Source organism: Manis javanica, chromosome 9, assembly GCF_040802235.1.
Source record: "Manis javanica isolate MJ-LG chromosome 9, MJ_LKY, whole genome shotgun sequence".
In the NCBI taxonomy this organism is placed as follows: domain Eukaryota; kingdom Metazoa; phylum Chordata; class Mammalia; order Pholidota; family Manidae; genus Manis; species Manis javanica.
The window spans coordinates 10,219,500-10,232,596 of NC_133164.1; the positions used below are offsets into that span (position 1 = coordinate 10,219,500).

At 40.1% G+C, this 13,097-nt stretch overlaps 1 protein-coding gene across 10 annotated transcripts in view; it reads right to left on the bottom strand.

Annotated features, from left to right (window-relative positions):
- CLYBL (citramalyl-CoA lyase) overlaps positions 1-13,097 on the bottom strand; it is a 269,007-nt gene that overhangs the window by 142,497 nt on the left and 113,413 nt on the right. For all 10 annotated transcript variants that reach the window (XM_073212402.1, XM_037024910.2, XM_037024906.2 and 7 more), the window contains one exon: positions 2,435-2,621. In XM_073212402.1, the coding sequence (XP_073068503.1) occupies positions 2,435-2,621 (187 nt within the window). The remainder of the gene's footprint in view (positions 1-2,434; positions 2,622-13,097) is intronic.

A 13,097-nucleotide genomic window follows, 5' to 3' on the forward strand; every position in this document is an offset into this window, starting at 1 on the left:
GGTAGGTACTCACATGGGTTCTTCAAGATCAAGTCTCACCTACCTAACCTCATTTTTCTGGAGAGGTAGAGGTGTGGGGGCAGAAGGTATTTTTAGAAGGGTAGATTAGGAAGATATGTCTGGTTTGAAATGGCATTAGATAAATATCTCTTGTAATATCACTGTAAAAAGATTGGATTTTAGGCAAGTGAAGTGATTGAATAAATATATTCACAGTACTGACTCATGAACTTAATCTCTTCATGCCTCAGTTATTTATCTGCAAGAATAGTACCTCACTGGGTTGTTATGCAAACCAAATTTTAGAACAATGCCTGGCACTTAGTCAGCACTATATAGATGTTTGTTAAATAAACTTGAACAGAAGTTTCCAGTGGCATTCTTGGGCAGCACTTGGCTCCAACCTCTCTTCAACATGTCCATCAGAAACCTGTTAATGGTTTGCTGGCCAAATTCTCAGATGGTGTAAATGTTGGATGATGCAATCAAAAATCCAAGAAGACCTTGACAGGCTAGGGCTATGTCATGAAATACATGAGATAAAATGAAGTCCTGGATAGAGATTTTAGAAAAAAAAAGATATTTTTTACAAGTACTTGCCTGGCCTTTCTGGGGATAAGAAACAGAAATTTAGTTGGCTCCAAGCTCAGCATGCATGAAACAGTGTGTCTATCAATTAACAGCAATTTAACTGTATTAAGAGAACTGGAGGGTCCTGATGAAGACACTGCCTGGATACAGATGCCAAGATGGTGGGCAGTTTGCTCATTATGAATGCTTCTCTCCCCTTCCCCTCCTTCGGTTCTTCCTAAGTAGGGGCTCTGGGTACAAGGATGAGCTTCAGAACACAGATGAACAGTCAGGAATGTGAGGCAAGAACAGACCATATTTCAAACTCATCGGGACAGCAGGAAACATCCTCAGGTGAGTTCGGTAAGACAGCCTCAATTTGTGAAGAAATATAATTTGAAGTTTATCAGGACACCTAATGGCTCACTGTTTTACATGCTAAAATAAATTCCTCTCCAATCATGATTACTACAGGATTTATCTAATCTTTTTCCTATAGAAAATCAAGCTACTCCCAGGCATTTTAATTTTTCCTTGTAATAATCCCTGTCCCTGACAAAAGCAGATTTTGTCATCCCATCATCTAGATAAGAAATTGAGGCAAAGAAGTAAAGTGAATTGCCCTGAGACACAAAGAACTGGAATAACAATTCAGTATCTAATCTTAGAGGACACTACATGATTTTTGGAAGGGAACATACTGGAATCACACCATACCCTCCAAGAAAGGGCCTATTTACCTTAATCTCTGGGAGAAAGAAGATTAATTGTATTTTCATTGGTGCATGCCAAAGATGTTGAGTAGATACTTTAGATTTCACATGCTTATCCTAATCATTTCCCAAATACTTGGAAGTCTTGGTTTAACCATTAGGAAGATGCTGGAAATAAACTTTTTTAAAAAAAAAATTAAGGCAAACATTTGTTTGCTAGAATCTCCAAGGAAAGCAATTAATCAAGAAGACTGTATAGTAGAGCCATGGTATTTCAGATCACTTAGAACAAGAAACTATCCAAATAGGCATAAATCTAGGTGGTCGGCTCTCTCTGTCCCCACAGCCCCATAATTAATTCCCAGATGACCTGTCGAGAGACTGGATAGATAAAAGTCAAATGAAAACATGTATTTAACAATGAAAGTTCTATGCAAACATAAGTTTTTATTACAATATTTGCATATTTCATCTAATTATTGAACAAATCCATGTTCACTAAAAACCCGGAAAACAACGTGTTGCAAACCAAATGAAACAAAAAGCACCTGCTATCCACCACCCCATAAGAATCTTTTGTACCTGTTTACAATTGGATATTTTAAGGTTCATTATTCTGATCAGGACATGAGAAAATTAGCCAAAAACTGCAACTCTAAAGTTCTATGGGTATTCTCCCTGAAATTAAGTAGGGAAACTGGTGACACTCACAGAGGACTATCTTTTATTTTTTTGGCACTTGTCCCAGAAGAGATAAGGCTACTATGCAATATACCTGGCAGTAAAAAGAAGAAATACATTTCCTAATTGCATCTTATTGGTCTGAAAATCCACATGACAATTCTAGGATTAAATCATTTACCCAAACCAGCAAATATGGCCAAAATGGATTCAGTGTCTATTTCTTTATCTCTACACACAGTCACATATACTGAAGGTCATGGTTTTAAATATATTTTGGTTGAATTCTTCTTTTCTCTTGAATAGAGAGACACACACATTCCAAACCCGTATGAGGATTGGGTCAAGAATATATTAGTAATCAGCAAAAGTATGGTAGAATCTTCCCAAATAGTGAGCAATGCTATGAAAAGAGCACCAAGTTTCACTCCTTCTCCTTTTCCCATCCTAAGGCAAAATCATGTCATTACCTTTTTGTTCGCAGCCACACCATCCTCACAGTCGAGCACTGCACAATCCACATTCAGGGAGGGAATCTTCTTTATTTTCTTTTCGTCATTTCCAGGTACATAGAGCACTGCCCTCCGGGGAATGTACCTGTGACTGGATGAGGAACTATATCCAGCTCTGGACACATCAGCTGCTGGGGATGGTTTCCTGCAGGAGATATAACTGTGGTTAGTCTGCAATAGAATTTATAAATTTTTGAAAAATCTTAATGCAAAATTAAAATAGAAAACATGGATAATCTATTTCAATCACGGCAGAACACAATCACATATAACAAGTAGGAAAACAATAATAACAGAAATAACCAAAAAACAAAATGTAACTTTGGTGGAGGTCTAAAAAATATATTGCACTACTGACATGATCTTCTGAGAAAGGAAGGAGCGTGTACCTATTTCTTCCTGGAAAAACACTTCCAGTACTAGTATGTTGTCCAGACAGAAACCATGGAGAAAAAGGAAAAAAATTTATATTCAAAAGGTCCTACACGCTATCTACAATTACACGTAAGTGAAAACAGAAAACAATCTCTGTAAGCATTAGTCTATGGCCCTACCCCTGCCAATGAGTCTTTTTAAGTAGGCAAATAAGCAATTCAAGTTCAATTTTAACAACAGACAAGGAAGGTTGGCCACTTCCTAAATAACTACAAAGGATAATGAGTGGGAAAAGACCATTGCTAGCTCTATAATTGTGGGCAACTTAATTCCTGGAAACTTTAGATTCTTCATCTATAAAAATAATACTCATTTTGCAGGTTGTTGAGAGGATTATGTTAAAGGGAATAACGCATATCACATATTAGTTAGAGCCTGTCAGATACTGGCTTGATGTGGTGGTGGGTGTAGAAGTGGTAGCAACTGCTATTATTCTTAACGGAGAAACTCCAGCTGTCAGTAGCCCCTGCCTGCTTCTACACTCTCTCTCCTTCCTGTTCCTCTGGTATGCAGTTTGGCCTCCTGTGGAAATAAGAGGAATTGGCCAGAAACTTTTTTGGCTCACCATAGACCTCGCCCGTTGGTCCATAGTTTGGCCCTGTGATAATCATGTTTTAGGCCATAATACATGGTATTTTACCTTTACCATAATATATGGTAAAGGAAGTTGAAATCAGAACCATACACAATTTCACTGTAAAATGAATGCAGAGACCCTTGTTTAAAATTTATTAGGCATTTCACCATTTGCAACAACATGGATGGAGCTAGAGGGTATTATGCTCAGTGAAATAAGTCAGGAGGAGAAAGATCAGTACCAAATGATTTCCCTCATTTGTGGAGTATAATGATGAAGCAAAACTGAAGAAACAAAACAGCAGCAGACTCACAGACTCCAAGAAGGGACTAGTGGTTACCAAGGATGAGGGGTGGGGCTGGGGAGGGTGGGACAGGAGGGAGAGAGAAGGGGATTAAGGGGCAATACAATTAGCACACAGAATATAGATAGGTCATGGGGAAGGAAGTACAGCACGGAAAAGACAAGTAATGACTCCATAGCATCTTACTACCCTGATGGAGTGATTGCAATGGGGTGTGTTGGGGGGTACTTGATAATATGGGTGAATGTTGAAACCCCAATGCTGTTCATGTGAAACCTTCATAAGCTGTATATCAATGATACCTCAGTTAAAAAAAAACTGTCAGGCATTTCAAGATGATAACAGAAGAACATCAAACCAAGTACCAGACCCTTCTAGGCATAGGGCCATGTGCAACTGTGCAGGTTGAATATCCACGAAGCCAACCCTACCCATTACAGACAGAGCCATATGTCCTGAAGATCCCAGTTAGGAAAGGTTAGAGCCCCAGTAAGCTGGAAATACCCTAATGTTTTACTCTCCCCTGAGTAAATAGTATCATCCTTTTAAAAAATATGTCAGATGTATTCTTCATGAAAGCTCTCTTTGGTAGTTGTCCTAAGTTAATGTCATCAAATATTTTGCACAGTTGTAACATTTTGTCATGGTTAGTATACTCTGTGACAATTTATCTCAAGAAAAATCACTATCTCTTTGGTGGCTTATGAACTTTGTGTGGGCTCCTCATTCCTTCTTGCCAACTTTAATAAATTCTAAGACTCGAATCTGAGTCTTACTTTTCTACAATATAAGCATCATGTTATGTGAAGTATGGTGAGCTACTGTTGGATTTAAAAAATGTACATGTCTTACAAGATATTTTATTTAATATGAAATATATTATGGTCAGCTAAATGGAGAATGCCTGAAATATCTGCATCATTTTGCATTGATTGGAAATTTCTGGCTTATGATCCTAAGGAGAAAAGGCAATGATGGAAGAGCAACACTGCAGTTTACTTAAATTCACACTGGAAACGAGAACTTCCAACATACACATTTCCTTGAAGATGGTGAAAATGCAGTGGAAAGAGATGATATTTTTATTTACCAGGAAATGCTTGGCCTCAACATCACTTCTCATTAGGATTTGTTGTAACCACTTATGTGAATACAAAGAGGATGATAACAACTCTAGTGGAAAGAGCTTCAGTGGGTCCTTTGTATACCTCTCACCTCACCTGACAGCTTGAATGTTTGGAAATCCCTATCCAAGTGGCATATGACCTTCATTTAATGAAAACTGACTTCCTCCATATGAAATAGCTTCTGACCATTCAATCTGGATCCAGCCACTGGGGTGTCTGAGCTGCACTACTTGAATCTCAAGCCTGAGCCACTAAAACAGGTCTGAAAAGGTCATTTGTAGCATGGTAAGTCATATCACCATCATATGCTAAGAACTAGAGTAAATAGTTCCTAGCATGTTTATATGAAGAAAAAATTAAAACATTAAAAAAAATTATCATTGACCATTTTAAAAAAATCTGCAACTCTTAAAGATGCTTTTGGTTTCCCAAATAGTCTTCTACAATCATAAAAACACTGTTTTGCTGATATCTTCTCCTGCTCAAAATTTGTCAACAGCTCCTCAATACCAGTGGGGGCCCGGCCTACGGCCAAGGCTGAGCCCCACTCTAGCTGGACAATGCCCTAAAGATGGCGCCTGCTTCCTGCTCACCACCCTTTCCCCTCTTCCCTGTTGGGGATTGGCCCAGCAGACTTCCGTACCCGTGCACAGCTCGTGCTGCCCGCTTAGAGTGGTGCGTGACACCTATCCGCTTAAAGGTCACGCATGATACTGTCCCGGATTGGTTGGGTGACTGAATATAAGGGAGTCCGCCGGGAGGGAGAAGAGCTGCCCGACAACTGCTGTAACTGCCGGGAGAGATTAGACAATAAAGCCTAAAGAAGAATCAAGACCTTGGGCGTGTTGCTTCGGTCCTTGAAGGGTCGCGACAAATACCTACAGATTTAAGTTCAGTCTCAGATGATATTCTCTCTCTCAATTTATATCACACTATTTCCATGCAGTAACTATCCATCCTAGGAAAATTAGATTATGACTACCTCCACAACAGGCTATATTCATTGTTTCCACAGTACCTTTGCTTCTGCTGTGCTTCTAATGGGAAAGTCCTTCTTCTCAGTTTGTTTGAACTTTATGGATCCTCCAAGATAGTTCAAGGTCCAACTTGACCCCCACAAGCCTTTCTTAACCATTCACCTTTAAACTCTCTCTTTGTTAAACTCTTACAGCATTTATCACTCATAACAAATCAGAACTAGCAAAAGATAGGTTCTAGTGACTGTGAAGGGGTATGTGGGGGGGACTTGGTGAAGGGGGGAGCCTAGTAAACATAGTTCTTCATGTAGTTGTAGATTAATGATAACAAAATTAAAAAATTAAAAAAAAAAAGATCGGTTCTGCTGTGAAGGCTAAAGTTAATCAAGGTGGCATAAGCTTTCTGAAAAGACAAGTGATACCACAATTACTAAGGGACCTAAAAAGGTTCCTAACTTTTGATCCAGCAGTTTCCTTTTTTACTGAAGTATCACTGATATACAATCTTATACTGGTTTCAAGTATACAATACAATGGTTTAAGAGTTACCCATGTTATTAAATCTTCACTGCCATGAGTGTACTTACTATCTGTCAACATAGGAAGATGATTCTCTAACATCTATATTATGATTGAGAATTTTGTGTACTTTTATTCCCCTCACCCTTCCCATCTACCTACCCCAGCCCCTCCCCCATGGCAACCACAGTCACTTCTCAGTGTCAATCAGTCTACTGCTATTTTGTTCATTTCGTCTTGTTTTGTTTTTAGATTATACAAATAAGTGAAATTGTATGGTATTTATCTTTCTCTGCCTGGCTTATTTCACTGAGCATAATATCCTCTAGGTCTATCCATGTTGTCACAAATGGCAGGATTTATTTTTTTAATGGCTGATTAATATTCCACTGTGTATATGTACCACATCTTTATCCATTCATGGACACTTAGGTTGCTTCCATAACTTGGCTACTGTAAATAATATGGTGATAAACATAGGGGTACACATATCTTTTCAAATCAGGGACTCTTTTTTCTTCTGAAGTAGATTACTGGGTCATATGGCATTTCTATTTTTAGCTTGAGGAACCCCCACATTGCTTTCCACAGTGGCTGCACCCATTTACATTCCCACCAACAGTATACAAGGGTTCCCTTTTCTCCACATCCTCACCAACACTTGTTGATCCAGTAATTTCAAGTAAATTGACACAATTCCTTTTAGGAATTGCTATAGGCTGAATGTGTTCCCCCAAAATTCTTATGTTGAAACCTAATCCCAATGTGATGGTATCTAGAGGTGGGGTCTTTGGGAGATGATTAAGTTATAAGGGCAAATCCTTCTAGAAAAGACTCCAGAGAGCACCTTTCTCCCTTATGCCACATCAGGACGCAGCAAAAAGACTGCTGTGTATGAACCAGGAAGCGACTCTTCATCAGATACTGAATTTGCTAGAGCCTTGATCTTGGACTTCCCAACCTTGAGAAGTGTGAGAAATAAATTTATTTATAAGCTACTCAGTCTGTGGTATTCTGTTATACAGACCTAACAGACAGGAATCTATCTTAAGAAAATAATAAAAAATAAGACTAGATATGAGGACGTGGAAAAAGGGGAACCCTCCTACACTGTTGGTGGGAATGTAAATTAGTTCAACCATTGTGGAAAGCAATCTGGAAGTTCCTCAAAAAACTAAACATAGAAACATTTGATCCAGGAATTCCACTCCTAGGAATTTACCCAATGCAAATAAGATCACAGATTCAAAAAGACATATGCACCCCTATGTTTATCACAGCACTATTTACAGTAGCCAAAACATGGAAGCAACGTAAGTGTCCATCTGTAGATGAATGGATAAAGAATATGTGGTACATATACACAATAGAATATTATTCAGCCATAAGAAGAAAACAAATCCTACCATTTGCAACAATGTCGATGGAGCTAGAGGGTATTATGCTCAGTGAAATAAGCCAGGCAGAGAAAGACAAGTACCGATGATTTCACTCCTTTGGGGAATATAACAACAAAGCAAAAACCGAAGGAACAAAACAGCAGCAGATTCACAGACTCCAAGAAGGGACTAGTGGTTACCAAAGGGCTTAAAGAGGGTGGGGAGGGTAGGTGGGAAGGGAGGGAGAAGGAGATTAGGGGGCATTATGATCAGTACAGGTAATGTGGTGGTGGGGCACGGGGAAGGCAGTATAGCACAGAGAAGACAAGTAGTGACTCTGTAGCATCTTACTATGCTGATGGACAGTGACTGTGATGGGGTATGTGGTGGGGACTTGATAATAGGGGGGAATGTAGTAACCATAATGTTGCTCATGTGAAACCTTCACAAGACTGTATATCAATGATACCTTAATAAAAATAAATAAATAAGACTAGCTATATATAATATAAAGAAGTTGCAAATCTTTAGGTCCAACAGTAGGATAATTATGGCATCTGAATTCAATATACTATTGATAAAAACTATGTTTATAAAAATATTTAATGTTATGTGAAGACTGTTATTTTTAACAAAGGATCTAACATACATGTAGCAGCATCTCAACTTTGTGAGCAGTATCTGGAAGGAAAAACATCAAAACATTATCTGGGATGCCTCTGAACACAGAATTTGGGATTAAGATTTTCTGCTTCTGCATACTTCTTTCCTATTTTGCACATTTACCAGCAAGAGCATCATTTCTTGTTTTAAAAAAAATTCCTTTTATAATTGGCTTAAAACAAATTGATAAAACCATTCAAAAGGTCCTCACTGGCAAAATAATATAATTGAAAGTATTAGGATGAACTACATGAAAATGATAACTGATCATTTTTGACCTACAAAAAATGGTAATTTTAAATGGCTTAACCCAATACTAAGATGGCAATCAGAAGAAGAGATGAGAAGCACGCCACCAACCTTCTAAGTGTCAATTTCCCCTTCAGTGAGAAGCAACGTAATAGCTGCCTCATACCGGGTAGAGCTCATCATGGGCAGTGAAGCAGGAGGAACATACAGCTGCTGTGATTATCCGGCACTGGTCACCCTTGTGTGCCAGTGGTTAGCACAGCCTTGCGTCTCAACTAGACCATAAGCTCTCTGAGGGAGGGCAGTTTTACCCTGCACAACACTGTTCAGCCCAGGAACTTCCACACAGGTATACAATTCCTGTTACTCTGTTATCTAACCAAGGCCAGGTCTCCAGAAGCGGGTATGCAGGACTGATCTACAACCAGTGTCCTATTCTTCTTGCGGAAGAGTCAAGTTTTAGTGATGATACAGGTAGGTCATTTTTATTCCCTGTCCTTTGCCATCCTGAAACCTTTAATCCAACTCATGACCTGTTGTTATTTTCCTATGCTTATCCCTTCCTTTTCCAAAAATACAGTTCATGTCCTAGTTTTGAGCCTCATTAACCTTTATCCAGATGACTATGGAAGCCTCTTATCCTCACTGCCTCCACTTTGTCCCTTCATTCATTCACTCATTCATTCATTCATTCATCCATTCATTCATTCAGTGAGCACTTAGCAAGTACCCACTGAGTGTTGTGCACTGGGCCTCCATTAGCACACATGGCAGGTCCCTTTGTGCAAATTAGAAAAAGGTGATCCCCTGCACCTTTCAGCAGGTGGAAGGGCAAAAGGGTGCCTCCTGCTCCTGAAGCAGCATGCTTTGGTGGGTGCCCCTCAGTAGATGCCCCAATCAGGGCACCTCCTGCACAAGTGTACGCAGCAGCCCTGACCAACACTGTGCTAAGCGCTCTGGGGAGGCGACATAAAGGGATTCAGGGAAGAACACCCCAAGAATGGTCAGCAAACAGCTCAGAAAGGCTAATGTCCTGGTCATAATGAAGCTGGAGGGGAAAAGACAGCAAGGGCACAAAACTGTTTGGAGTAATAAAAAGAAGAAAGGTATAGCATGGGTTTGGGCTTCAGGTTGTGTGAGAACTGTGTGGTCCAGGAAGGGACTGTCACTGGGCAGGTGTCAGGAGCCCATCGTGGCTTCCCCAAGCCTCCCTCCTCCCTGTACTGCTGGTACGTCCTCTCCTTCCCCCATCTCCGGCTGCTTCAAAATCTGTTCCCTACTTGAGTTGTGTTCAGCACTGACTACTGCGTAGGAATACAATTGCAGTAGGTGACAGATCTAGCTTATTTGATTTTATCTTACATATTTGGAGTTAGGGCCTCTTGATAGTCAACATGTAAATGTATTCAAACAATATGCAAAACAGGGGCTTAAGATGAGTTGAAAAAAATGTGGTAGCCTTATGGTGAGTTCTTTCTACATAGGACTTTTTTTAAAGATAAGATATCCCTCTGCAGGTCCGGGGTTCTTCTGGCTGGAGAGGAGCCTCTCCTGGTCTTATTTTGGTCTTTTCCCTTTCCTTTTCTACCTGATGCCGTTTACCATTTTTATAACTAGAGGTATAGCTAGTCCCTAATGCTGCAGAGATTTTCACCTGGATTCAACATAACCATCACCGGGCAAATTTTAGAATTGTCAAATTCGAGACTCCACCCAATGCAATCAAATTAAATTCACAGGTAACAGGGCCCAAGCGCATATATATTTATTGTTTAGCTCTCTAGGTCCTTGCCACTTAAGTGAGGTATTGCTACAGACCAACACCACTGGTCTCTTATCTGCTCTCATGTGAGAATCTCCTATTTCTCAAGGGAGCACCTACCATCACCCCGTGGGAGCTTAGAAATGCAGAGTCTGGGCCCCACTCCAGGCCCACTGAATCAGAAGCTGCATATTAACAAATCTACAGAGAATGTGTATCACATGAAGGCCTGAGAGCCCCTGCTCTAGGCTGACTCAAACTTGGGGGCACACGGGAATCACCTGGGGAGTTTCAGTATGGTGATGCTAAAGCTCCAAGTCTGAGGTCATGGGTCTGGGGGAGGCCTAGGCTCTGGGACGTCTAAAGCTCCCCAGGTGATTCTGCTGGGCAGCCACATCAGAGGACGACTGCACCAGATGAGCCCAATGTGTCCACACTGCCCTAATGCAGGAAATTCTGCTCCAATGAAAATGTCTCTTAGGTGAGTTGTATGTTACTATTGCATACAAGTTGATGCTATGAAAGTATTAAGATGATAACTGAAAATGCAGCAAGCCCGAAAAAAAAAATCCACATTAAAAGAAGTCTTTCTGATAAAAAAAATTAACACCCAAACTGCTAACAATATTTGAATAGCAGTAATAATTAGTTATGCTAATGTTCACTTGAGGATCTGCAATTTGGTATGTGACTTCTAGACCCAGGTTAGTGGTTTCTTAGTTGAGAGCTAGTACAGAGATCTCTACTTTGGCTGCACATTATAATTGCCTGGGGAAGTTCTTAGAAAAAGAAAGATAAAAAAAAGACCAGGCCACACCCAAACCAATTAAAGCAGAGCCTTTCAGTGTGAGTCCCAGGCATTGGTGTTTCTTTAAAGCTTCCAGGGAGACTCCAAAGTGCAGCCAAGGATGAGAACCTCTGCACCAGGGTTTGCAAGTACAACCAAAGTATCTTACTGATATCAGAAAGGATTGGGGGTTTGTTGGACTGTAACAGTTGCCAGAATTTAATCCTAGCATATTCAGGCAGGGGAGCTGGGTACCAATTAACCAACTTTCCATTAATCAAGAGACTAGAGAATGATCGTTTTGAGAGGAGTGGTAATCTTACTTGCTTGGAAATCATGATGCTTTACATTTCCCACCTAGTAAATCATTTGCCATCACTGTGGAGTCCTGGGTTGGCACGGGGTGGGGGTTGGGGGGCGGTGCACACCAAGAAGTCCTTGCTGAGCTTGGAGCTTCAAACTAGATTATTAGATCAAGTCCATAGTGAAATAATAAACTTGACTTTGTTAAGAGAGAAGAAAGTCTTCTAATTTTCAATAGCTTGGTCTGAACCTAGAGCTCCTATGAGGTAGAGTGAGAGAGGACAGGGGACTTGAAGTCAAGGAAATTCTGGCCACTAGCAGGGCCAAAGGCTTTCTGATGCTGAGAGAAACTCAGAGGAACAGCAGGGAGAATGAGTGATGAAACTGGGAGAAGATTCTGCCTGGCCCCCAAATTTCTAGGAACTTTCTATATGCAGTTCAGTGAAAGACATAGATCCAAGGCAAGAAACTCTGTATCCTTAGCACAACTTAGGTGCTTCTCACGTCCCATGAGCCCTGAGGTAACAAAATAGTTGCATCAGTTAATTTTTGCTGTTGCCAGTACTGGTGCCTCCCATTCAGGTATCATTGCCGAATCTTGTCAACTCTATGTTTCCCAAAAAGTCACATTTCCCCTTAGTTGGAGCCAGTTTAACTCAAACTTTCAGTTTTCACAAAAACCACACAATCATCTCAACAGATGCAGAAAAAAAGCATTTGACAAAATCTTTTATGATAAAAACACTCAACAAGCTGTATCTGAAGAGAAACTCTCAAATCTTAAGAAGGACTGAACTGAAGGCAAACAGAATCCCAAGTTAGCAAATATTAGTCACCCAGCCTACCGTTTGCTGAGAACACACCAAGTGCTCCAGCAACGTGTCCACACTCATGCTGTTTTGCTTTTGAAGTTATAATGAACTCACATTCCAAGAAGAACCCTGTGTATCAGAGACACTTTTACAAGTACTGGGTCAACTCACTGTTGGACTATTTAATAAATGTATTTGTATTCAGGTGAAATGTGTTTGTACAGCAACTGGTGTTTATAAAATAGCAATTAGATTTTAATGTTATATTTGTTACAAAATTTGACAGGCTTTTCAATGTATGTTGGTGACTTGGGGTAGGGCAGACCAGATGTCAATATACATAGGTCAGGAACTGGGGTCTGCTGGTGGGATGCTGCCTTTAACCCCAGAACTGATTCTAGTTATCACTAGTTGTCTTGCCTGAGGATTTCAGCCCTGGGCAAGTTCACTATAGACTCAGTGAGATTGAGAAATGACAATGGAACGTTCTTGGGGTAAAAGTATTTCTATCTGGCTTTATTCTCCCGGCCATTCTTCCCAGAACTGGGCAGAGCCTTTTATATAGTGACTCAGTCATATGGTAACTCTATATTAAGATTTTTTTGAGGAACCATTAACTGCTTTCAACAATGGTCATATCACTTTCCATTTCCCTCCAATAATATTTTTAAATATTTTATGCTGCATTGAAGACCAATTACAACTGAATGGGTGTTTTGGAACCAGA